Here is a 27,305-nt window from a genome sequence, read left to right as displayed (position 1 = left end):
AGTTGGCATACACCTTAACCCTCTTTTCCTCTATAACCACATCATTGCAAAAGTTTATATAATCACAAACTGACTCAGTAAGTTCGTTAATGTCCATGGCACTATTTTCAAAGACAGACCAGTCTGTTGTGTCAAACGCATCTTGTAATCTTTCGATCGCCTCCAAAGTAGTCTTTTTCACCGTTATCGTCCTCTTCTTATGTCTCTGAACCAGCGGGACATATTTAGGACACAACAGGACAAGATTATGGTCCGCCTTGCCCAAACTAGGCAGACTTCTGGATCTGTATGCGTCCTTGACCTTTGAGTAACAGTGGTCCAATATGGTTTGTCCCCGTGTGTTGCACTTGACGTGTTGGTAGTAGTATGACCCACTTATTTTCACAGCGCAGTGGTTAAAATCCCCAGACATTCCACAAACGCATCCGGCGACGCAGACTCAACCCTGTGCACAGCCGCTTGTATCTCCTCGACCGCCTCCTTAGCCAGAATCCGATCATCCGATCAGAATCCGATCATGGGGTCAGGATATGATTTCATACATCAGCTAGCTTAAAAACATACATAAATGTGTCTGGACTCTTAGCGTGGGGTCACACACATGCGGTAGGGTTTGGGTGCATTTATGAAGCCCAGCTGGCCCTCCAAGCTTAGCTCAGGTCCAGGACAAGGGGAGAATGTAAAGCACTGCAGTAGAGAGGTGAAGAACAGGAAGAGCTCCATACGAGCCAGCTGCTCCCCCACACATGCTCTCTTACCTGCATAATGCATAAATGAGATGTCTTAATCTAACTATTATGATTAACTATTATTCCATTTTTGTATTGTGCATTTGTCAGACATCTATACAGCATTGCCTATTTGCTTTACCTGCTGAAAAGGACATGAAAGCATCCTTCTTCAGAAACTGGCCTTGATCATCCAGAAAGTGTCCTGGATTAAACGTGTCTGGTGTTTCCCATACGTTTTTGTCTTTCAGCACAGATGACAGGTTTGTAGTCATAGACGTACCCTGATGATGAGAGAAAAAAAAAGTTAAATTGTATTTGTGTATTCATAATTATTATTTTATTAATGTGATTAAGGTCAAACCTTTGGTATGAAGAATCCACCCAGTACTGTATCTTTAGAGGCCATCTTGGGGATACCCAGAGGCGCAATGTTGCCCATCCTTTGAATCTCATGAATAACAGCTTCAGTGTAGGGCATGTTGGGTTTGTCTGCCATGCTGGCCTGGCGTGACTGCCCAATCACTTCGTCTATCTCTGCCTGCACCTTTTCTGAAAAAATAAGATAATAGTCATAATTTGAAAAATGTTTGTGCAGCAAATTGAATGGAAGAGTGCATATTTTTCAGACTCAAACTCTTTCTCCATGTTCATCTGTAAGTACTGACTTGTGATGTTTATGAGTAGGCATATGCATGTACTTACTCTGTATCTCAGGGTACTTCATCATGAAGAGAAGACCCCAGCGTATTGTAGTGGATGTGGTTTCTGTCCCTGCTTCAAATATGTCCAGCATTGTAAGTAATAATGTATCAGTGTTAAATCCAGCTGCAGGATCACTCTTTTTCTAAATTGAGAAGTGTTAAACATTGTGTTTTGTGTTTGTGTTTTGTGCCTTTTTTTTGCACAATTCAGACCCACATACTATTCCAGAGAAAATGTGCTAAGATCTTAAACAAACCTTCTCCATTTCTAGAAGGAAATTGTCTATGTAATCCCGAGGATTTGAGGGATCCCAGTCCTCCTGGTGTTTTCTCAGTTCTTCTTTTACAAACTCTATTATTTTCACATAGTTGGCAAAAATCTTCTGATGAGGGCCAGGAAGGTATTCAAAGAGGCGAGGGAAGGCATTATACAGCTACCACATGCCACAGAGGACACAAAAATAAAACAGTGGTGAATCTACGGTATTTGTGAATACATCACATAATGAAGCATCACACAATAAACTGGTCACAACTAAGAATTCCAAAAGTAACATTCCATGTAAGATAATCCAGGAAGTGCGCATGCGCCAGCTCGCGTGCAGCCTGCAACGAATGCTCCTGATCCTTTTTCTCTATTTTTTCTACTTGTCTTATCTTCTTTTTTTTCCGTTACCATAACACTGTAATCAAGCCACTATGAGGGTTGCAAGAGTTTTGGTGTTTTTGCTCGCAGTCGCAAAACTTTTTTTCAGCGCAGCCACGCAACAACTCCACGCCACCCACATTGTTTACACCAGGGATCAGCTGATTGAACTGAAGCCGGCCGCTCTAGCGATAAGACCGGAAGAGATCCTTGCAGAAATTTGGCGGAAAACACACAGAGGATGCAGAGGAAATAAGAAGCTACGGAGGAAGAGGGTAGCTTTGAGACAATGGAAGCTTATTGAAAAATCTTATAAGCCATGTCTCCCCTCTATCATCATGGGGAACGTGAGGTCCCTCGGGAATAAAATGGATGAGCTGACAGCACTGGCCCAGAGTCAGACGGAGTATCGGGAGTGCAGTTTAATGTGCTTCGTGGAGACATGGCTGCACCGGGATGCTCCCGATGACAATGCTACAATTAAGGGCTTTCACACGGTGCGTGTGGACAGAGACTGCTCCAGGAGCGGTAAGCGCAAAGGTGGAGGGGAGGGGAGAGAATGTAAAGTGTGTGGTTGTAACCATCCTGCAGAAGAGTGGTGGTGGTGGGTTGGGGTCACGCCATCGAATCTGTTAAAGTAGGCTTTATTAAAGTTTATGACTTTAATCATGTTAATTTGGACAAAACACTTTCCACTTTCACCCAATTTGTGAACTGTCCTACCAGAGAGGGAAGAAGCGCATCTGCAGCCTGGATGTTGAACTGTGTGCTGTCGGACTTCGTCCATATTATCTGCCCATGGAGTTTTCTAATGTTATCATGGTGGCTGTTTATGTTCCCCCCTCTGCAAACCCAAACACTGCTTGTGATACTATTCACTCTGCAATAGCCCGGCTACAGACTCAACACCCGAGTGCATTCATTGCTATCTCAGGTGATTTTATTAATTTGGACAAAACACTTTCCACTTTCACCCAATTTGTGAACTGTCCTACCAGAGATGGAATAACAATAGACCTGCTGTATGCTAATGTTAAAGAGGCTTACAGGCTTACAGGGGAGCAGGTCAAACCACAACCTGATTTACCTCTCCCCCTGCTATGTGCTTCTGGTGAAGAGACTGCCCACCACATCAAAGATAGTGAGGAGATGGACAGACGAGGCCAACAAGACACTGCAGGGATGCTTCGAGGTGACAGACTGGCAGACATTGTGTGAGCCCCACAGAGACGACATTGATGGGCTCACAGAGTGCATCACGGGATACATCAACTTCTGTGTGGACACCATTGTCCCAGCTAGGACTGTTAGCTGTTACCCCAACAACAAGCCATGGGTAACGAAAGACATCAAAGCCCTCTTAAATGAGAAGAAGAGGGCTTTCAGAGCTGGCAACAAGGAGGAGGTGCGAGGAGTACAGCATGAACTGAGAGCAACGATCAGGGAGGCCAAGGATAAGTACAGGAGGAAATTGGAGTGGAAACTCCACCAGAACAACAAGAGAGAGGTGTGGAGTGAAATGAAGACCATCACTGGTTACAAGCCAACCAACAGTGAAGGAGTGTATGGCAATGTGGAAAGAGCGAATGAGCTGAATCTCTACTTTAACAGATTCGATGGCGTGACCCCAGCCCACCACCACCACTCTTCTGCAGGATGGTTACAACCACACACTTTACATTCTCTCCCCTCCCCCACTTCTTCTTGCCCAACCTCATCCCCATTTCATGACTTCGCTCGCACCTCCTCAACAGACCCCCTGGCTGAGCACCCCCCCCCCAAGAAATACCTTCATTCCTCCCCCACCCGTCACCCCCACACTGATCATCAGCAAGGAGCAAGTGAGAAGACAGCTGAAGAGACTCCATGCAGGAAAATCAGCAGGCCTGGATGGTGTTAGCCCCAGGGCCCTGAAGACCTGTGCCCTCCAGCTAAGTGGAGTACGTCAGTATGTCTTCAGCATGAGCCTGGGTCTTCAGAGGGTCCCCGTGCTGTGGAAGACATTATGCCTCATCCCTGTACCGAAGAAGCCGCATCCCAGCGACCTCAAAGACTACAGCCCAGTGACATTGACCTCACACATTATGAAGACCCTTGGGAGACTAGAGATGAAAGTGGAGCAAAGGAAAAAACCCTGAAATGGGGGGGGCAACGTCCCCCGAAAATATTTTAATAACATAACACGCAAAACCCTGCATTCTAGTGCATTTTAGTACGTATTTTCACTAAAACAAGTTATAACTTTTAAGCCTTTTTCTTTCATGTACATTAATGATTAACATGTCAGAAATATCAAATTTAATTCGTGTTGTCGAATATATAGATCTATAGTATTATTAAAAATACACAAATCAGTTTAGATAAATGATTCGCCGTTTCTCGCGGCTTAGATGCCCGAATTCACAATCACAACTTATTAAAAATCATAGTAACTGTAAGACATCGATTGAAACCACGTGAAATAAACGTTATTATGTATACTGACTGACTTAGTACACAGTACAACTCGAACCGCTTGACTAACACTACGTTCAGACTGCAGCCTGAAATGACCCATATCCAATTTGTTGTGAAATCCAATTTTTTTGTTAGGCCATTCACATTACCAATTATATGAGACTTGTATGCGATCTCCAATATGAGCGGAAAACGACCCAAAAGTGTCCCGCATGCGCAAATTGACACGTAATAAGCACATCTACGTAATACGTAAACAAAAAAAAAGCGCACTTTTCAAGTTTGCAAGTAAAGCATGGAGATGAGGCGAGACCTGGCGATGTGGTTTTTGTGGCGGCGGTGGAACTCACACAATAATCTGATTAATGTGGGCAGCAGACTAATGAGACCGAAGGTGTCAAATTACTGGAAATTTCCAGAACAATCTTATAATCTTGTAATACAGGATGATTTAACATCCAGGTCCCTACCAAATCCACCATTAGCTTGATCAATTCTATAAAAGTCTATTTAAATTCTGAAAACTGTACAAATGTTGTTGTTTTCCACCAAAGAGGCGGGATTAGCCAATGCAGAATAGTGACATTTGTCTCTTGTTGATGGCATGTAGGTCGCATGAATGCGACCTGTCCGGTCAGACTGCAGTCACATGTGAAAATAACGGATATGCATCGGAATTAGGACCACATATCCAAGCGGCCTGGGTCGCATGTGAAAAAATCGGATCTGTGTCGTTCAGATTGTCAATAACAAATCGGATACAGGTCGCATATGGGCAAAAAAAATCAGATATGGGTCGTTTCAGGGTGCAGTCTAAACGTAGTCTAAATGTTTAAATTAAATACACTCAATATCTAATCTTATCAGTATCTATTAAAACTATTGCGGTTGTCTGATGTTAATATAATAATACCATGCTATTATTACAAAGTAATTAGATCTAATTACTTACCAGGTTTATCTAGCTTTCTGATGTAGTCAGACAAAAAAATCTCCATTCAGGTCTTTTTCTTCAAGCCAAGACCACTTGAACACATTCCTTACACCCACGTCAATGGCACGTAGGTCAGCATGCCTGTCTACCTGCTTGAACATTGTACCTGGCTGATTACAGATGGATAAATTTACACAAAGCGCTATACAAATACTCGACAATCAATGAGTAATCGCCCTTTTGTGAACACACGTGCACGTTTACGATCGGGTTTCCATTCTCGTTTACTATCGATACCTCTGAGACATCGCGAGGTCTTGAGAAAGCGAAGGGGAGGGGTGGGTGTTGTTTACAGTGGTTCAAAATGGCTGCGCTCATGCAAGCAAAACAGCGACGCGTTTTCGAGCATTTTTCATGATAACATTTCCGGATTTCTAATAAAAAAAATTGTCATTAGCGGAAAAAATCCGGAGGAATTTTTATGAAAATCTAAAAACCCGGAATTCCGGGAAAATCCGGAAAACTTTCATCTCTAAGAGACTCATCCTGGAGCAGATCCGGCCTATGGTCCAACCACTTCTTGACCCCCTTCAGTTCGCCTACCAGCCCCGTCTTGGAGTAGAGGACACAATCATCTACCTGCTCAACAAAGTCTACGGCCACCTGGACAAGCCAGCCAGCACTGTGAGGATCTTTTTTTTTTTTTTCCAATGCTTTTGACACCATCCGGCCGGCTCTGCTGGGTAAGAAGTTGACAGCAATGCAGGTGCCCCACTGGTGTCCTGGATTGTAGATTATTTGACTGGCAGACCACAGAACGTGTGCTTGCAGTGCCGTGTGTCGGACAGAGTGATCAGCAACACTGGGGCTCTGCAAGGGACGGTCCTTTCTCCTTTCCTTTTCACTCTCTACACCACTGATTTCAACTACTGCACGGAGACCTGCCACCTCCAGAAATTTTCTGATGACTCTGCAGTGGTTGGACGTATTACCGGTGGTGATGAGAGCAAGTACAGGATGGTGGTGGACAACTTTGTCACGTGGAGCAGGAAGAACCACCTACAGCTCAACGTGACGAAGACAAAAGAACTGGTGGTTGATCTGAAGAGAATCAGGGCTCCAGTGAACCCTGTTAACGTCCAAGGGGTCAGTGTGGACGTAGTGGAGGAATATAAGTACCTGGGGGTGTACTTGGATAATAAACTGGACTGGTCCAAAAACTGATTTGCTCTAAGAGCAGAATTTCTGCCTACTGACCTGAGATCGTGTAGAACCAGAAAGAGCAATAGCTTCAGTATCCAAACGCAAGATATTCTGGAAATTTTCATCATGATATTCAAAGCGGTGACCAAAAACTAATGCAGAGATGATGTTTGACACTGCGTTGTTCAGGAAAAACTGAGGATCAAAAGGACCTAAATGGGCACAAAAATGTGATTTGTACACTACATACATAATTTGGTTGTATATGTCTATTTATCATATATGATTTATAATGAATAGTCCTGATCTGAGGTACTTTATATTTCTTAGTAATAAGGAAACCTGCTTTACCAAAGAAACCACCCCAAGAATCTCCTAAATAATAACTTTAGGAGTGGCCACTTACTCTGTTCTGCTTTAAAAGCATCACACAGAAAAATGCTCTCCTGCTGGATACTCAGCTCTAGGGTCTTCTTCCCTTCACCAAAGTGGCGTAAGTTTGTGAGGACAAACTTCCTCTGGTTTTTCCACAGGTACCCATTACTGAAAACTACACCTTCAGAGCATGACAGAACAAGTCTCAGTGTATCCAATTAGACCAGGGGTCATCAAACTATGGCTCACGGGCCGACTCCGGCCCGCCACCCCCCTTTGACCGGCCCCCCAGCCCCTCTGCCCCCCACCACTTGAACCGGCCCTATGAGGCAATCCCCAAAAGTGGTCATGGCCTATTTTTTTAAATTGCTTTTTGGCAAATAATAACGTCTGCATCTTGGATTTTGTTGATTTTATCAATTAAAATTGATATTTAGTTATAAAATGAACTATTCATATTTTCCGAATTTTCGTCATATGCTCATGATCAAGCAGTGACAGGCAGCGCACGCGCAGAGAACTGTCAGTGTTCAGGACAGCAAAATGGCTAGCGGTCAGCGAAAAGTTGACAAAGAGTGCAGAGTTTTTAAAGAACAGTGGACCACAGATTACTTTTTCATTCAGTGTAAGGACTGTGCAGTTTGTCTTGTATGTAAGAGCTAGCTATAAGGTAGCTCAACTACTAGCTACCCATGGAAAGCCGTTTACTGATGGGGACTTTATTAAAGTATGCATGCTTGCTGTGGCCGAGGAGGTGTGTCCCGACAAGAAGGATGCGCTCAACGCGGTGAGTCTCTCCGCACCTACTATGACCAGGCGAACCGAAGATTTGGGGGACAACATGTATGACCAGCTGAATGAGAAAGCGTCAGAATTCGAGTTTTTTGCTTTGGCCATGGATGAGAGCAATGACATGCAGGACACAGCACAACTGCTGTGATCTATTGATCTATTGCTCATATTATAATTTCACTGTTTTTTTAAATGTATTTATTTTATAGGCCTATATTTACCTTTGTTAAGTGCTGCACACAATTATTATAAATATTATTAATAATATCAACAGGCCTACCTACAATTTATAATTTTCCACTCACCTTTGCCAGTGTCAATCACCTCAACTAAGCAGATGTTTCTTACCTTGACAGCTTTGATGTTATTTTTATTAGAAAATAAATAAATGGAATATCTGTGGTATTTCAAATTAAAACAAAGTGCGAAGACTCGATTACTACTTTTGCAAACCACTAGTAAAGATAAACAAATATGTGCCAGGAATCAAGTGTGGATATAGTAGTGTTGATATAGTAGTGTGGGATATAGTAGTGTGGATATAGTAGTGGGGATGGCTGTGCCAGGCTAGTAATCTCTACTACACAATAAGGCCTTCTGGTGGTCATATTTGTCTGGGTCATACAATTCTATTTGATATAGCTGACCCGACTCCAGCCCCCCATCATAGTCAGGAACGACAATGTGGCCCCCAGAGAAAAAAGTTTGGTGACCCCTGGATTAGACTGTATTTTTAGCTGATGTATACAAAAAGATTACATTTAATGCATGTAAAATATTTCACCAATCTTGAGTATTAGAAATGCTTGAATGCTATTATTTCTTTATTTTTATTTGTTAAGTTGATAAAAGGGGCGGCACGGTGGTGTAGTGGTTAGCGCTGTCGCCTCACAGCAAGAAGGTCCTGGGTTCAAGCCCCGGGGCTGGCGAGGGCCTTTCTGTGTGGAGTTTGCATGTTCTCCCCGTGTCCGCGTGGGTTTCCTCCGGGTGCTCCGGTTTCCCCCACAGTCCAAAGACATGCAGGTTAGGTTAACTGGTGACTCTAAATTGACCGTAGATGTGAATGTGAGTGTGAATGGTTGTCTGTGTCTATGTGTCAGCCCTGTGATGACCTGGCGACTTGTCCAGGGTGTACCCCGCCTTTCGCCCGTAGTCAGCTGGGATAGGCTCCAGCTTGCCTGCGACCCTGTAGAACAGGATAAAGCGGCTAGAGATAATGAGATGAGATGAGATGAGAAGTTGATAAAAGGTCATATTATGTACAGTAACAAAAATTCTGGGTCTTTTTTCAACTTAAACACTGTGATGAATGTATTCAGTCATTTTATTGGGTTATGTGTACAGTGTTGGGTAGGTTTTGTTTAACCCTGTAGCTAGGTTAGTGACTGATTCTTTCTCAGGCATACTGTAGACAGTGCAGAAGCATCTCCTCTCCCTGTACTCCATCACTGCCTCTACTATCGCTGTCCTCCACAACTGTAGGGCCTGGTTTCAGTACTCATTTTAGCATCCTGTCTTTGATTTGCCCGTGGCTTTGTCTGTTGGGATAAATCTGATGCCACTTTCAGGGAAGTACTCTCTTAGCCCAAGTGACGTTTGTTAGATGATCCCTTGGAGGTTAAGGGAAAGAGTGAACACAGAACTTGCCCACAAAATATATCAAATCTATACCACAGCACAGCTGAATGCTGAAACCTGATTGGTCAGAAGCTGTGCATTATTTTTGTATAACAGCATGGCTCGGAATGTAGTTCTGGTTGTAACATGAACAACAGGTTTCTATTAATGAACTCGTTCAAAGACATTACTGTTTCTATAGTGACAGCTTATACACAGGGCAGATACTGACAGTAAATTGATTTTATATTATTGTTTCACAAAGTAAAATTTATTATTGTTGTTGTGGTGAAGTTTGTTTTTAGGAGACATTTATTTAACATTTATGGAAGGAGTCTCAGAATCAGTGCTTTGCAAAAGTCACATGACCACAAATTTACAGGGACTTGTAAAATTTTGCACTTTGCAGTTTCTCAGTAACATGACAAGCTGCATGTCATGAGCGGAAAAGAGACTCTGGCACTTTAATGACTATTTATAGCTGTCATACAGTGCCTTGAAAAAGTATTCATACCCCTTGAACTTTTTCACATTTTTCCACCTTACAACCACGAACTTAAAAGTTTTTTATTGAGATATTATGTGATAGACCAACACAGAGTAGCACATAATTGTGAAGTGAAATGAAAATGATAAATGGTCTTCAAAATTTTAAACAAATAAAAATCTGAAAAATGTGGTGTGCATTAGTATTCAGCCCCCTGTACTCTGATACCTCTAAATACAATCCAGTGCAATCAATTGCCTTCAGAAGTCATCTAATTAGTTAATAGAGTCCTACTGTGTGTAATTTACTCTCAGCATAAATATACTTGTTCTGTGAAGGCCTCAGTGGTTTGTTAGAGAACACTGAAGAACAAACAGCATCATGAAGCCCAAAGAACTCACCAGACAGGTCAGGGATAAAGTTCTGGAGAAGTTTAAAGCAGGGTTAGATGATAAAAAAATATCCCAAGCTCTGAACATCTCAAGAAGCACTGTTCAATCCATCATTCAAAAATGGAAAAAGTGTGGCACAACTGCAAACCTACCAAGACATGGCCGTCCACCTAAACTGACAGAGCAAGCAAGGAGGGCACTGGTCAGAGAAGCAGCCAAGAGGCCCATGATCACTCTGGAGGAGCTGCAGAAATCCACAGCTCAGGTGGGAGAATCTGTGCACAGGACAACTATAAGTCGTACACTCCACAAATCTGGCCTTTTTGGAAGAGTGGCAAGAAGAAAGCCATTGTTGAAAGACAGGCATAAGAAATCCCATTTGCAGTTTGCCAGAAGCCATGTAGGGGACACAGCAAACATGTGGAAGAGGTTGCTTTGGTCGGATGAGACCAAAGTTGAACTTTTTGGCCTAAATGCAAAGCACTATGTGTGGCAGAAAACTAATACTGCTCATCACCCTGCACACACCATCCCCACTGTGAAACATGGTGGTGGCAGCATCATGCTTTTCTTCAGCAGGGACAGGGAAGCTGGTCAGAGTTGATGGGAAGATGGATGGAGCTAAATACAGGGCAATCCTGGAAGAAAACCTGTTGGAGGCTGCAAAAGACTTGAGACTGGGAATGAGATTCACCTTCCAGCAAGACAATGACTCAAAACATACAGCCAGAGCTACAATGGAATGGTTTAGATCAAAGAATATTCGTGTGTTAGAATGGCCCAGTCAAAGTCCAGACCTAAATCCCATTGAGCATCTGTGGCAAGACTTGAAAATTGCTGTTCACAGATGCTCTCCATCCAATCTGGCTGAGCTTGAGCTATTTTGCAAAGAAGAATGGGCAAAAATTTCAGTGTCTAGATGTGCAAAGCTGGTAGACATACCACAAAAGACTTGCAGCTGTAATTGCAGCAAAAGGTGGCTCTACAAAGTATTGACGCAGGGGGGCTGAATACTAATGCACATCACATTTTTCAGATTTTTATTTGTTTAAAAATTTGAAGACCATTTATCATTTTCATTTCACTTCATAATTATGTGCTACTCTGTGTTGGTCTATCACATAAAATCTCAATAAAAAACTTAAGTTCGTGGTTGTAAGGTGGAAAAATATGAAAAAGTTCAAGGGGTATGAATACTTTTTCAAGGCACTGTATGTGCTAATACACAAAGAAGTTTATCATGTCAATTGGTCAGATTACACTGAGCAAATCTGACTATTCACTTCAAAGATATCAGTGACAAAAATGTCATTCCATAGACAACAAAGGGCAAATTGGGATGTAATGTTTCCACCTCATGCATTTTCATTGTAAATACAAGTGCATCTCAAAAAATTAGAATATCATGAAGTTAATATTTTTTTGTAATTTAATTCAAAAAGGTAAACAAACATTCATACATTCTATATTCATTACATGTAAAGTGAAATATTTCAAGCCTTTTTTGTTTTAATTTTGATGATTAAGGCTTATGGCCTGCCAGAACTATGCTATGCTTGATTTGTGTTGTATCCAATAGACAACCAGTATCAAACAAATGAGACAAAAAAAACCCTCAAAAATTATAGTGTACATAATCTACTGTTTGGTAATCAAAGTTTTTTTTTTATAATTTGGTATCAAAGACCAGGTAATAATGGTGAGAAAAAATACAATATTTATTAATCAAGTACATGCCCCACCCCATATGTCACATATCACTTTATATATTTTACTTGCCTAGTCCCTTAAAGATTTTGTGAAAGAGAGGGATAACAGGACGGTCTGCAAAGCTGTCCAGCTGAGTAACGAGAGCTTCCTTCACCATGTTATGTCCAGAGATAAACACAGTTTTCTCACTGCCCCAATGCAGGCTGAAAACATCTCCATATTTCTCGACAAGCTTAAATATACACAGATAATGCAGAAAAGACTGAAAGGTAATGGTACACTGAATATAAAAATATTTAGAACTTTGGTTTGGTACACTGAATAAAAAGATTTTGAACGGTTAATTTTTTTTACACATTTTCTATACATCTACCACAAAGCAATATTTATTATTTTGACACAAAACTTTTTAAGGGATTTTTCATTTCTGGCCATAGCTGGTAAGAAAGAAAAATATATACATGTAAAAATGCAGTTATTCTACTCAAGAATTTTTAATGATTAAAAAAAATGAAGAAAAATGGTCTTTTTAAGTTACCTTGTCGATTGTTTTGATGTCACGCTGCATGAAAATGTTTCCCACAAAAGGTAGGTACCATGGTCCTGGTGGAAAATTAGATGGATTTTTATTTCTGATGATATCAAGAAGTAGTAGGAAAAGAAAAACTCCTATAAGCCAGCTCTTTAAATCAAGGTATTCCTCTAAGTAGTGTAAGAGCATTGCTGTGGTGTGTGAGGCTTCTGCTGGTAGGTCTGCTCTGTGTGCGAAGGTTTCTGTCCTTTGTCTGTTTGTTTGAACTCTCGACCCGTTGCTGGACTGGAGCAGAGGGAAGAGATTATGTAAGTCAGTCTGAATTCTTAAAAAAAATTACCAAAAAAGCTGTTTCCAATTCACTGTTTTACACGCATGCCACTTTATTAGAAACACTATACTAATACTGTATACATTTATGTTTTCAATTAGAAGTCGTATGTTGTCTTGAGGTGCTATGTTTATGTTGGAAATTGGGGTGGGGGGGGACGTTTGTGCTCTCACTAGTTGCCTCAGGGAATGGTAAGGGCACTTAACTGCCACTGTTTCCTCAGAGGCAGCCTGGAAAGGAAACAAGGACTGTGTTTGAAATCGCTCTCTACTCACTATATAGGGCACTATATAGTGGGGACGCCATTTTGTAGTGCTGTCCGAAACCTTAGTGAGGATTAAATTTACACCCTATATAATAGTGCCCTCAAAGTATCCCACAATGCATCATGAAAAGTAGTGTACAACCGATGGTCATTAACCAAAGCAATATATCCCATCATGCATTGCAGTCATGCTGAAAGAAATCAAATTAAGCCTCGGTCACAACCGGCCATACATGCTCCTACGGCCGGTCTATGTGCAAAAAACGCAAGAAACGCACGAAGGGCGCGGGTGTGATGTGCTGATTTTCGAGCCGTAGACTGGCCGCAGAGGTTCTTTGTCATGTCAAACAAACTCTACGGGCACTTACGTTTTTTCAGGTTGCAAGACAAACTTACGGCCAACGTGCGTCTTTCTCCACGAACAAAAAAACCGCAGCAATTTGGGAAACGCCAAAAATCGCACGGCCAAAAAATCATACGTCCGGTTGTGACCTAGGCTTTAAAAGTATCAAATTTGATTTAATAAAAGGCAGCGGCAAAGAAGAAGGTATTCAGCCTTTATTTTAAAAAACCTGAAAGATGCAGGTACTTTGTATTGATTAAATGTGGGAAATGCGCTCCGTATAATATGTTGATGATGTTTGTCCTTTGCTGGCGAAGAGGACCATGACTTCGGGTATCACTGGCCAGTATGGGTGCGAAGATAGCTGAAGAGACCAATCCTCGCTTTGAAATGTCTATTATAGTGGGGACAGGGAAATGAGGCTGAGGGTGAGCCGGTCTGACAGCTGGAGCTGCTTTTTTGCTGCTGGCGTTTGCACTCTCGCTCCTCTGTGTGCCTTGTTTCATAGGCAAAAATGCCTGAATGTACTAAGGAGCGCCAACTGCTGTGGATTTGAGCCTCTTCCTTCCAGGTGTCAGTGTTTATGTTGCAGGCTATCAGGGAGGCTTTCAGAGTGTCTTTGAATCATTTTTTCTGGCCTCCGTGGGAACGTTTTCCTGTGGTCAACTCACCATACAACTGTCTTTTTGGTAGGTGAGTGTCGTCCATGCGGCAGACATGACCAGCCCATCTCAGTTGGGAGCACATGACGATTGCATGAATGCTCTCCAGGTTTGTGATTTTGAGCACTTCAGTGTCTGGCACTTTGTCCTGCCATTTGATCTTCAGCAGTTTCCTGAGGCACCTCATGTGGAAAGCACTGAGCTGCTTGGTGTGACGGCTGTACACTGTCCATGTCTCACAAGCGTATAGAAGGGACAGGAGGACCACCACTCGATAGACTTTTATTTTGGTCTCCAAGCTGATGCCTCTCCTGTCCCATACCCTGTCCTGAAGTCTGCTGAAGGCCACACTGGCCCTTGCTATCCTGTAAGACATTTCGCTGTTGATGTTGCAGGATCGCGACAGTGTGCTGCCGAGGTAGACAAACTTGTCCACTCCTGAGAGTTTTTGCCTGCTGACTGTAATTGATGGCTCTGTGTGGGGATTAGATGGAACTGGTTGGTACATCACCTCGATCTTCTTGGTGTTGAATGTCAGGCCGAAATCGTTGCTTGCTTTGGAGAACAAGTCCATGTTTCTCTGCATTTCAGACTGAGTGCCAGCATTCAGTGCACAGTCACCAGTGAATAAGAAGTCACGGGCAATGTCCTCCTACACTATGGTCTTTGCCTGCAGCCTCCTGAGGCTGAACAGCTTGCCGTCAGTTCTAAACCTGAAACTGATGCCAATGTCGCCATCTCAGAATGCGTCAGACAGCATGGCTGAGAACATCATGCTAAAGAGGGTGGGGGCCAACACACACCCTTGTTTCACACCGTCAAACAAGGTTGATCTTTTGGTTGATCACAAAAATACATGCATGTATTTATTATTTTGAAAACCCACCAGCTGGCTGATCTGGCACGTTTTAATTGTGCGACATTAATGACGTAAATACCAGCGCGACAGACTAGTTTTTTGTCCTCCAAAACTTTATTTAGAACATATAAGTACAAACAAACAAGGCACTTCAAAGTCACATGCAGTTCCTTCTTTTGGTTGAGCAAAATAAAAATAATAAGAAAATAAAGTAAAATAAAGAATAAACATAAAATATAAAGGGCTTTCTCATATTAACTTAAAGGTATCAAATAATGAAAACAATTTAAGGGCTTTTTTATCATTAATCAGCTTTAATGACTTACTTAGGACCTTAATCTCATTCCTCCACCTAATCAGACAGGGTTTTGTTTTAAAATACCTGCATTTATGTATAAAGAATTTTCCAAGTATTAATAAAACATTAATAACAAAATCTAGATTTCTATTATCAATAAACACACCAAATTTGACCATGTTTATAGTCAGAGGTGACAAATAAATGTTTTTGGACTGCAGCCAACTTTGCATATTGTTCCAAAAAGGTTGTACTAAGTTGCAATTGAAAAATACATGTTCTGGATCCTCAATTTCTTTCTCGCAGAATACACAATTATTTACATCAAAATTAAATCTTAATCTTAGGAATTCATTTGTCGGATAGATTTCTTTTAAGATTTTAAAACTGACTTCTTTAACTTTAGGGGGAAGAAGAAATGACAAATAATTTTTCTTATTATCTTTACCTCTTCAACTTCAAATCCTTTGAAAATATGAAATCTTCTGATTAGATTGGGATAACATTCCCGCATCAGCATGTACCGGTATCTGACACAACCTTGTTGGAACATTTATAGACACAGAAATCAAGACCCTCAATGCAAAGCTGTCTTAGTCGCAGAAAGACCTTTGAATAAACAATGTCTTCTTTGACCACTGACCTCAGAGAAAGTGGTATGGCTTTTATAATCTTATTATACAGTTTAACTGTGCATTTGAATTGAAATTTCTGACAAAATTCTCCATGTTGTATACCTTTCCATTGCCATCCAAGAAATGAGCAATTGCCTAAATCCCTTTTGACCCCAATTCTTAAAAATACAGATTTTCTGCCAAGTAATATGTATCTATTATTCCAAATTGGTGTATTATGTGGAGTGAAGTTATATTTATAGATTAGCTTCCCATAGAGTAACACTTGCTGATGAAAAGTCGAAAGTTTAACTGGTACTGAGTTAATGTCAAAATCACATCAAAGAAAGAAGTCTATTCCCCCCATTTTCTGAAAAATTCCATTTGGGACAATAAACCAAAAAAGAATGCCTGTTCCTAATAAATGTTTGTAACCATTTTAATTTTAGAGCCCCATTCATAATATTAAAGTCAATCGCTTTAACATCCCCCTCTTCATAATTTTTAACCATGTCATTTTTCTGAATATAATGGCATTTGTTTCTCCATATGAAATTAAAGTTGACACTGTTGATTGAGTTAATCATCTTTGCAGATATAGATAAAGCTGGATAAATAAGTCTAGACAGACCATCCATTTTGGTCAATAACACTCTATCAAAGTAATATCTCTTTGCAACCACCTATTCATAGTTGATTTACATTTATCTACATTCTTCCCAATATTCAAATCCTCAATTGCTGTTTTATCCTTAGAAATAACTATACCTAAGTACTTAACATCTTTCTTAATCCTTATAGTGTATAATGGTTGCAGGGGATAATCATGTAAAGTTAATATTTCACATTTGTCTACATTCAACTGTAGTCCTGACACTTTCGAGAATATATTTATCAACTGTAAGGCTAAAGGAATTTGAGTTTCATTTTTTAAAAATAAGGTTGTATCATCTGCTAATTGGCTAATTATTATTTGACTTCCAAATATATTTAGGCCTTCAATTTCACTATTTTTGATCAAAATAGATAACATTTTTGCAACCATTATGAACAATAAAGGGGAGCTACCACATCCTTGACAAATGCCCCTCTTGATTCCAAATCTTGAACAAGAGCAACAGAGCTATTAATTCTGTTATATCTTATCTCATCTCATTATCCCTAGCCGCTTTATCCTGTTACAGGGTCGCAGGCAAGCTGGAGCCTATCCCAGCTGACTACGGGCGAAAGGTGGTGTACACCCTGGACAAGTCGCCAGGTCATCACAGGGCTGACACATAGACAACCATTCACACTCACTTTAGAGTCACCAGTTAACCTAACCTGCATGTTTTTGGACTGTGGGGGAAACCGGAGCACCCGGAGGAAACCCACGCGGACACAGGGAGAACATGCAAACTCCGCACAGAAAGGCCCTCGCCGGCCACGGGGCTCAAACCCGGACCTTCTTGCTGTGAGGCAACAGCGCTAACCACTACACCACCGTGCCGCCTAATTCTGTTATATAACATATCGATATTTCTTCTAAACTTCCCTCCAAATCCAAACTGATGCAAAGTTTTCAAAATACTAGGATGTTCAACAGAATCAAAAGCTTTAAAAAAAAAAATCTAAAAATAAAATAAAACCACCTTCATCAATTAAATCACTGTAATCAAGCAAATCTAAAACCAACCTCATGTTATTATGGATGAATCTTCCTTTTAAAAAGCCTGACTGTGTCTCATTAATTATGGATGGCAAGCCTACCTTCAGTGTTAGCAGCAATGACCCCTGAAAGGATTTTGTAATCAGTATTCACCAGTGTAATTGGTCTCAGGTGAAGTATTCTTTTATCTTTACCAGACTTCGGAATAAGCATAATTACACCTTGTTTCATGCTAGACGTCAGGTCTTTCTTCTCTATGCACTCTCTTAAAGCTTTAAACAATAAATTCCTTAAATCTTTCCAAAAGATTTGATAAAAATTGGGGCGTCGTGGCTCAGGTGGATGGGGCGCCGTGCCGGGGACCCGGGTTCGGTTCCGGCCCGGGGTCGTTTCCCAATCCCTCCCCGTCTCTCTCTCCCGCTCATTTCCTGTCTCTACACTGTCCTATCCAATAATAAAGGTGAAAAAAGCCCAAAAAAAATCTTTAAAAAAAAGAATTGATAAAAATTGGCAGTAAGCCCATCGGTGCCTGACGATTTGTTTGAAGCCATCTTCAAAATAGCTGAGTCTAGTTCCTCAATTTTAATATCAGCTCCACAAAGATCTTTAAAGGATTCCTCTATACATGGGATAAGGTTCTTGATTTTATCAAAAAAGTTATCCATATCTACCGAGGAGTAATTTGAGGTATACAACTTAGAGTAAAATGTACGGTAAAAACCTCTTTTTCTATATCCCTATGATATTTACTTTCTCACTTGTCTCTTCTTCCCTAAATTACTAAAATATGAGGAATTTTTTCACCTGCCTCAATCCATTTTGCTTGCGACCTTATAAAGGCACACTCTGCTTTTTCAATATAAAGGTAATCTAATTTGACTTGTAACTCCATTAACCTATTTTTCTGTTTCATTTAGTTCAGGTTTACTACAACACAAACTTATATCCCTAAGTAGGTTGCTTTCATACTCAATTAAGCTCTTTACTAAAATTAATAGTAAATACCCTAATTTTGAATTTGAGAAATTCCCATTTACCAATGCCACTAATGATGGATTCATCATTTCCAATATCCCTTATTATTTCTTTTATCTTTTCACAATATTTCTCATCCTGTAACAACTTGACATTAAATTTCCAATATCCTTTGTTTCTGGATTCCCTTATTGTTGGTTCTAACACCAGATCAATAAAACAATGAGCTGATAGAGGAGCATTGGAGATTTTAGATTGTGAAACATATCCCATGATGTTAGATTAGATTAGATAGAACTTTATTGATCCCTTTGGGCGGGTTCCCTCAGGGAAATTAAAATTCCAGCAGCATCATTACAGGATAAACAGAGAATAGAAAATAGAGAAAAACTTCTAGATAAATTAAGTATTTACATATACAAATAAAAAAAAAAGAATAAGATAAAAGAGGAAAAAAAGTCCAGCAGGAGAGGTATTGCATATTATATTGCACATTGTCCAGCATTGCTTTTTGTCAGGCTAGGCTACTGCTCCTTCCCGTCCTCTGTCCTCCTGTTACCCCTCCTCCCCCCCAGAGAGGAGTTGTACAGTCTGATGGCATGAGGGACAAAGGAGTTTTTAAGTCTGTTAGTCCTGCACTTGGAAAGGAGCATTCTGTCACTGAACAGGCTCCTCTGCTTGCTGATGACGGTGTGCAGAGGGTGACCAGTGTCGTCCATGATGTTCAGTAGTTTGTCCATAATCCTCTTCTCTGCCACCGTCACCAGAGAGTCCAGCTTCATGCCGACCACAGAGCCAGCCCGCCTGATCAGTTTGTCCAGCCTGGATGTGTCCTTCTTGGATGTGCTCCCCCCCCAGCACACTACAGTGTAAAACAGGACACTGGCGACCACGGACTAATAGAACATCCACAGAAGTTTCTTGCAGATGTTAAAGGACTGCAGCCTCCTCGGGAAGTATAGCCTGCTCTGTCCCTTCCTGTACAAGTGGTTGGTGTTGCAAGTCCAGTCCAGCATGCTGTCCAGCCACAGCCTGAGGTACTTATAGGAATCCACAGCCTCCACCATGACTCCCTTGATCAGAACTGGTCGTGACCTTGGTCTGGACCTCCCAAAGTCAATGACCAGCTCCTTGGTCTTCAAGGTGTTGAGCTGCAGATGGTTCCTGTTGCACCAAACGGCAAAGTCCCTCACCAGGCTCCTATACTCCTCCTCTCTGTCGTCCCTGATACACCCCACGATGGCTGAGTCATCGGTGAACTTCTGAATGTGACACACGTTCCAACGTCTTCATCAGATGTGAAGTGAGTGCCACTGGTCGGAAGTCGTTCAGCTCGCTGGGCCGGTTCTTCTTGGAAACTGGAACGATGCATGATGTCTTCCAGAGGGTGGGCACTCTCCCCAGCTGCAGGCTGAGACTGAAGATGCATTGGAGTGGTTCACTCAGTTCAGCAGCGCAGGTCTTCAGTAGTCGGGGACACACCTTGTCCGGGCCTGCTGCTTTCCTGGGGTGAAGCTTCCTCAGTTGACCTCTGACCTGGTCTGCAGTAATTGGAGGAGCCTGTGTTGAGGTGGGGGAGGAGGAGGCTGCCACGATGACTGGGGGGAGGTGTGTTGAGGGAAGAAGGAGAGATGGCTGCAGTGAGGGGGAGGGTGGGGGGGACGTGGGCTGGTTGAACCAGTTGAAGAAGTCATTCAGCTCGTTTGCCCTCTCCACTGTCCCCTCAACGACTCTGGTATTTGTGTTATGGCCTGTGATGGTTTTCACACCTTCCCAGACCTCCCTCATGCTGTTCTCCTTCAGCTTCTGCTCCACCTTTCTCCTGTAGCTGTCCTTAGCTTCCCTCATGCAGCGTTTCACCTCCTGCTGTGCTGCTTTCATTGCCTCCCTGTCCCTGCTCCTGTTGAGGTATTTCACCTGACGTCACAGGGTCACGTGACGCCCGGTGTCCACCATTTTGGACGGCAAGCTAGCTAATGTCAACAACAGTAGCTGGTATGTTACTGTAGCAAGTCATTTGGATGACTGTTAAAACCTTTCAGTCAGGGGCGTCGTGGCTCAGGTGGATAAGGCACCATACCATAAGTCCTGGGTTCGATTCCGACCCGAGGTCATTTCCCGATCTCTCTCCCGCTCATTTCCTGTCTCTACACTGTCCTATCCAATAAAGGTGAAAAAAGCCCAAAAAAATATCTAAAAAAAAAAACTTTCAGTCTCAAGTTTTTCCTTTACTGGATTTACTAGTTTACTGAGCTAGCGCGCGATGGCTCCCGGCTTGGCCGGCGAGCGCGCGATGGCTCCTGGCTTGGCCGGCGAGCGCGCGATGGCTCCCGGCTTGGCCGGCGAGCGTGCGATGGCTCCCGGCTTGGCCGAGCGCGCTAGCTCAGTAAACTAGTAAATCCAGTAAAGGAAAAACTTGAGACTGAAAGGTTTTAACAGTCATCCAAATGACTGAACGTAAATATTGCTACAGTAACATACCAGCTACTATGTTGTTGACATTAGCTAGTGCTAACAGCTAGTTGCTAATACACTGCTACAACTACACCGACCCTAATAATACAGTTCTTGGTCATTGCCTGGTAACAGCAAATTTATAACGGGCCATGTCTCAACAGACTAAGAAGTTATTTCAATGACATTTAATAACATTTTGTTTATCCTGAGGACCGAAAGTAAATGAAAATGTGAACAAACCTTAGCTGTAATCAGATGGCGACCACCGGCTCCAGGGACGACCCACTGATGTAGGCATGTTACCCAGCCTGACACAAAATATTTGTAGGCATCCAAACTCGTATACGCTTTCAGATCAATACCTGTGTATGGCGATGGGTTTTTAACAACATAGGTATACAGATCATGTGGGCCGAAGTCAGGTAAAGACGAGGGCTTCGTGTACTTCCGTACGTCAGTGAACAATCCTGGTGGAAGCAGGTAAACGTCGTTCTCTAAGCCTGCTAACCTCAATTTTTGCAAATACCTCTCCCTCTGCTTGCCCTGTAAATGCCCTACGTCGCTGGATAGTGAAGGTGTTTTCTGCATCTCGCTCCTTTTTCTTTTATGTTTTTCGTTTGTCGCCTTCCTCGCATTCAAACTGATTCGAGCCGTGCCGTCCAAAATGGCAGCATCACATGACTTGGTCACGTGAGTGAAATACCTCAGTAGGCGGCCTTCTTCCTGTTGAGGACAGCTTTGACTTCCTGTGTTACCCATGGATTGTTATTAGCGTAACACCGTACAGTCTTAGTGGGGGAAACCACGTCTGCACAGAAGTTGAGGTAATCCATCAGACAGTGTGTCAGCCCCTCTGTGTCCTCACAGTGTGGGCTAAGCAGCACATCCCAGTCCGTGGTGTCATAACAATCTCTGAGGGCATCTTCCATTTCAGGGGACCACCTCCTGATGGAGCTAGTTGTTGCAGGCTGCCTTTGGACCAGGGGGATGTACTTTGACTGTAGATGAACCAGGTTGTGGTCAGACTTCCCTAGTGAGGGGAGGGGTGTGGCTCTGTATGCATCCTTCACATTAGCATACAGCAAGTCAATTGTCCTGTTGTTCCTTGTTGGACAGTTCACAGCCTGGTAAAAAGCAGCCAAAGTAGAGTCCAAAGTAGCATGATTAAAGTCCCCAGAAATGATCATAAATGCCTCAGGGTGCTGTGTCTGCATCCTTGCTGTGACAGAGTGAATCCTCTCACATGCAGTGGCTGCGTCTGCCCTCAGAGGGATGTAAACACAGATGGTGATCACGTGACTGAACTCCCTCGGCAGATAATATGGCCACAGGCTAACGGCTAGCAGCTCCAAGTCCGGGCAACATAAGACCGTCTTTACGGAGATATGTCCCGGGTTACACCAGCGGTTGTTCACGTACGTAGATGATGAGTCCCCCACCTTTGCCTTTCCCGCATGCTTTAGTGTCTCTGTCAGCTCTCACAGCAGTGAAACCCCGCAAGTCTTTGTTAGCATCCGGTATGAGGTGTGTTAGCCATGTCTCCGTAAAGATAAATAAGCTGCTCTCCCGGTAAATCCGCTGGTTGTTCAGTGCGGATAGCTCGTCGACCTTGTTTGGCAGCGAGTTCACATTCCCCATGATAACGGAGGGAATGAATGGCTTGTAGCCCCGCTGGTTGTCCGCTAGCCTAGCCTTTAGCTTAGCCCCGGCTTTGCAGCCCCTGGGTCTCCTCCTCAGCTCTGCCAGGATGGGGTGTTGTATCCCGGCTCGTCCCATTGTTTTCAGGGCCAGCAGCTCCTCTCTCAAATAAGTGAGAAAACTGGCTCCTGGTTGCGTGTTACAGTTCAAAAATCCATGTGATATGAAGAAAAACACACTATGTCTTCGTAAGAAGAGCATAAAAGTAAAAAGGTGGAAAAAAGAGGTTTAAAGAGCTAAAAACTACAGAGCTACTGGAGCAGCAGCCGTCTCCCACAGCACCACACTACTTTGTCACTGACCAACCAATAATCAATTCTCGACTTACTTTCCCCATTGGGCTTAAACCAAGAGTAAATTTTTGGTTCCCGGATTTAAACTTCTCCATACATCAGTTAAATTATTAGCGGGGCTCCATACTTAAGAAAATCTGGTAACCCATCGAGTTGATTTTTCATGGACACACAGAGATCCCAGCCATGTACGTCCGTCCGTCCCTGCCCCTCCCGATTCTGATTGGCTGTTTGAGTTTGGCTGGAACGAGAAGCATGAGCGTGCCTACATAAATTATTTTTGTCTACAGATAATTTCATATTTATCGGGTTTTTCCACCAAGAACAACTCAAACAACGCAACAAAATAATAATCATTTTTACACACTTTAAAAGGATATCAGAACAAGTTAACCAAGGAGAGAAAGATGAAGTCAAAACCGGGAAGAGAAAGAGAGTTTTGACAGAGGAAGAAAAGGAAAGAAGCGGTGAAAGAGTGAGAGAAAGGCGAAGAAATCTTTCACAAGAAAAGCGACAAGCTGAAAGAGAAAGAAAACGTGTAAAAAATGAATTAATAGAAATGATGAGTTGTAGAAGTTTAATTCTAAATAGTGATGTTGATTTTGAAATCACTGCGAAATCCTTCGGGATCTGACAAGTTGACCTGAATCCAGTCAGTGTTTTTATGAACCGTGTATCTTTTGTTTTCAAAACATTTTACTATAAATCCCACCCCTGTCAAAATGGTTCAACCCAACATCCACCCACGAAACCCCTCTATCTGACCCAAGTGGTACAGTCCCTCGGTTTCACCACGTAAACCAGGAAGTGCCGGAGTTTGAATGCCGGTGGGTAAAGTGAATACGGAAATGTAATCACAAAGTTTTACCCAATAAATGAGAGTGTTTTTCACAGCCCATGTGTACATTTGCTTTTCTTAATATAAGACAAAGTTAACACAGATGAGAGATGGAAATGACAATGAGCATTTTGAACGAGACATGACAAACATTTGGTATCCAAAAATGCTGCTAGGCCTTTCCCCACTCTCCCCACAGCTAGGGTGACCAGATGTCCCGGTTTTACCGGGACAGTCCCGATTTGGGTTTGTGTGTCCCGAATCCCAACAAAAGTCTGTCGGGACACGGATATGTCCCGGTTTTCGCCACTCGCGACGTTTGCGACTGAGCAGCGTGGGAATCATTAGCGGAGAAATGTCTGCATTTACTATTTTGATGAATTGACAGGAATCGCAAACTTTCCTGGTTACTGCCCCCTGGCCCTGTGGCATGGGTGTTTATTTAGCCACATTATTCCAGACAACAGAACGTGTTGCCATGCAACAATAAAATAAACATTAACTGGCGCGAATGTTCTTTGTCTAGCAGCAGTAATGCCACAGCAATTATGCCGAAAAGAAAATGTACCTTTTCCAAAGATTTACAGGGCACCTACCCCTTCCTCCGAGAGGTGCAGAACAATGCGCACGAAGCCTACTGCACACACTGTAAGTGCTTTGTTCTTGTACTGAGTTGGGTAGCCTATGCTGCAAATGCTGTGCGCTCCTGTGGGGGCTTTCCTCGGGCTGTCGCCCCTCTCCTCCTTTACTGCTGTTTTGTTTGAGTGTATATTTACGGAAGCCGCAAGAGGCCCTTCATATAATCTTTTTTTATTCACCTTGTTATCCCGAGATAACGACATAATTAATTCAGGATCTCGAGAAAACAACACAACTAATTCGAGATCTCGAGAAAACAAAACCGTTATTCCGTGATCTCGAGAAAACAAAACAATTATTTCATGATCTCAGCTGGATCACTGTATCTCCGTCGGTAGAGACGAAGCCGGGCCAGTCTTCTGTGGAGGTGCCGCGGACTAATTTTGAAATTATCCCTTATTAAAAGACTTAATGCAATCTCTCCCTGCGTCAACCCCTGATCAAAATATTGCCTTATTAGGTGATCGATTATTCCAGACATTCTAATGACCAAAGTTGCGTCTATACAGAATGAGAAATAGCCCCAAAGTCAGCATATCACAAGTCTCTTGGCGCACCTGAATGAACCATTTCTCAGCTGTTTACTCGAGATCATGAAATAATTGTTTTGTTTTCTCGAGATCACGGAATAACAGTTTTGTTTTCTCGAGATCTCGGAATAACGGTTTTGTTTTCTTGAGATCTCGAATTAGTTGTTTTGTTTTATCGAGATCTCGAATTAGTTGTGTTGTTTTCTCGAGATCCTGAATTAATTATGTCGTTATCTCGGGATAACAAGGTGAATAAAAAAAAGGATTCTGTTTAACATACCATTCTGACAGTTTGGCCATATTGCTGTGTTGAACAGCTTGTTGCACCTTCCATTAAAGTGTTCACTTTTGTACACATCTTCTTGCTTTATTCATTCAGTTGTGGGGAATGGTTAGTAAGGTTGATTCTGACCTAGGCTATGTTGAGGTCACATATCTACTTTTTAAGTTCATGCTATAGTGCATACAATTTTAGAGATATAGCCTACATGTGCATATGCATTCTTCTTGGTGTTCTCACAAACAGGTGAAATAAATCAGTTTAAATTTGGCCTATGGACATAGCCTGGCCTATTCTCAGCCATTACAAAATCTGCTGTCTGACCATAATTTAACTGATCTGTATACCACTATGCTACTAGATAACAAAATGCCTGTTTGTTTTATTTCATGTGAGATGTTGATAAATGTGAGCTTCAACAAAATGATAAGAGCACCTCTCTGAGTGTCACGTTTACGTAAAAAAAAAGGTGTGTGTGCACGAGCATGGTCGCGCGCAAAAGTGTCCCGGTTTCAGACTAGGGAAATCTGGTCACCCTACCCACAGCACAGTTAAATGCATGAAAATGAAGTTATGGCAAACAGTGATTAATGACGAGCATGGCTTATGAAACCAGTTATACTGATCAATCCAAACGGTATGGACAAGGAAAGAAAATAGCAATACACTAGCGACGGGTCAGCTGATGGTAAAGTCGTGGCAAAAGGCTGCCTGCGCACTGCGCATGCTCCGTTAGCTTAGCTTTAATATCGCCTGCACAGTTTGGATCCTGTTGCAACTTGGCCCATAAGGGTAAAAATTTCAACCAAAGACCTTGAAAACCTTATATATTTTCCTTACTTTTCGGCGAAATTTGCCATTCTGTGTTCAAAATAAGAAAGTATGTCACCTATGATTTTGGTGTAGAGCAGAGGAAAGAACTGGGTGGTTTCTGTCATGCTCAATCCACAGAAATAACGACAGACAGCAAATTATCTCGCAAGCACAGTGATTTTCCAAGATGGCCACGGTGCCAAAGATGAAAATGACAACTCCCGATGTGTCGTGTTCTGTGTCAAACGGCTGACTGGCTGTATTGGAGCTATTAGAGAGCAGCAGCTGCAAGTCGTGAAGATTCGTCATTCTAGATTACATGCTTTGCAGGCTGCTTTAGAACATCCCCACACCAAAACTAGCTATATCAGTATTTACTCACCACGAAAATCAGTTTAACCTTTAACTGAACCACACTCCTATCTGGAATTAAATTTTAAATCTTCATATTAGTGGAGCTCCTTTGGCCCACGCAAGTGGAGCCCCATAGGCATAGAGTCTCATCTCATCTCATTATCTCTAGCCGCTTTATCCTGTTCTGCAGGGTCGCAGGCAAGCTGGAGCCTATCCCAGCTGACTACGGGCGAAAGGCGGGGTACACCCTGGACAAGTCGCCAGGTCATCACAGGGCTGACACATACTGTAGACACAGACAGCCATTCATACTCACATTCACACCTACGGTCAATTTAGAGTCACCAGTTAACCTAACCTGCATGTGTTTGGACTGTGGGGGAAACCGGAGCACCCAGAGGAAACCCACGCGGACACGGGGAGAACATGCAAACTCCGCACAGAAAGGCCCTCGCCGGCCACGGGGCTCGAACCCAGACCTTCTTTTTTCTGGTGGTTTCGGTCCTGTGTGGGTGTGCCTGCCACCCCAGGAAACCCAACAGCTGAGTCGTGAGTAACCCATCGAGTTGTTTTCTGATGGTTTCGGTCCTGTGTGTGGGTGTGCCTGCCATCATCGGAAACCCAACAGCTGAGTAGTGAGTAACCCATCAAGTTGTTTTCTGATGGTTTCGGTCCTGTGTGGGTGTGCCTGCCACCCCGGGAAACCCAACAGCTGAGTCGTGAGTAACCCATCGAGTTGTTTTCTGATGGTTTCGGTCCTGTGTGGGTGTGCCTGCCACTGCAGAACACCCAGCAGCTGAGTAGTGAGTAACCCATCAAGTTGTTTTCTGA

At 42.6% G+C, this 27,305-nt stretch overlaps 1 protein-coding gene across 1 annotated transcript; it reads right to left on the bottom strand.

The window, feature by feature from the left end:
• Positions 1–275: 275 nt before the first annotated feature.
• LOC132883642 (cytochrome P450 2J2-like) lies at positions 276–23,106 on the bottom strand. The gene is made up of 10 exons (XM_060917520.1): positions 23,056–23,106; positions 12,584–12,862; positions 12,115–12,277; positions 7,079–7,228; positions 6,727–6,884; positions 1,690–1,866; positions 1,434–1,575; positions 1,093–1,280; positions 871–1,012; positions 276–758 (listed from the first exon to the last, which is right to left on the bottom strand). Exons 1-10 carry the CDS (start codon positions 23,062–23,064, stop codon positions 583–585), a joined length of 1,584 nt encoding a protein of 527 aa, XP_060773503.1. The 5' UTR covers positions 23,065–23,106; the 3' UTR covers positions 276–582.
• Between the last annotated feature and the right edge of the window lie 4,199 nt (positions 23,107–27,305).

The sequence above is a fragment of the Neoarius graeffei genome, chromosome 3 (assembly GCF_027579695.1).
Source record: "Neoarius graeffei isolate fNeoGra1 chromosome 3, fNeoGra1.pri, whole genome shotgun sequence".
NCBI classification, from domain to species: domain Eukaryota; kingdom Metazoa; phylum Chordata; class Actinopteri; order Siluriformes; family Ariidae; genus Neoarius; species Neoarius graeffei.
Note: the sequence above shows the minus strand (reverse complement) of the source record. Positions and strands in the feature narration are given on the sequence as shown.

Excerpts from the sequence above, each read along its gene's own strand:
- LOC132883642 (XM_060917520.1), bottom strand. Across the intron at positions 6,885-7,078 it reads TGCTTTTAAAGCAGAACAGA|GTCCTTTTGATCCTCAGTTT; the intron begins GTAAGTGGCCAC and ends GTGCCCATTTAG. Across the intron at positions 1,013-1,092 it reads GTGGATTCTTCATACCAAAG|GGTACGTCTATGACTACAAA; the intron begins GTTTGACCTTAA and ends TCTCATCATCAG.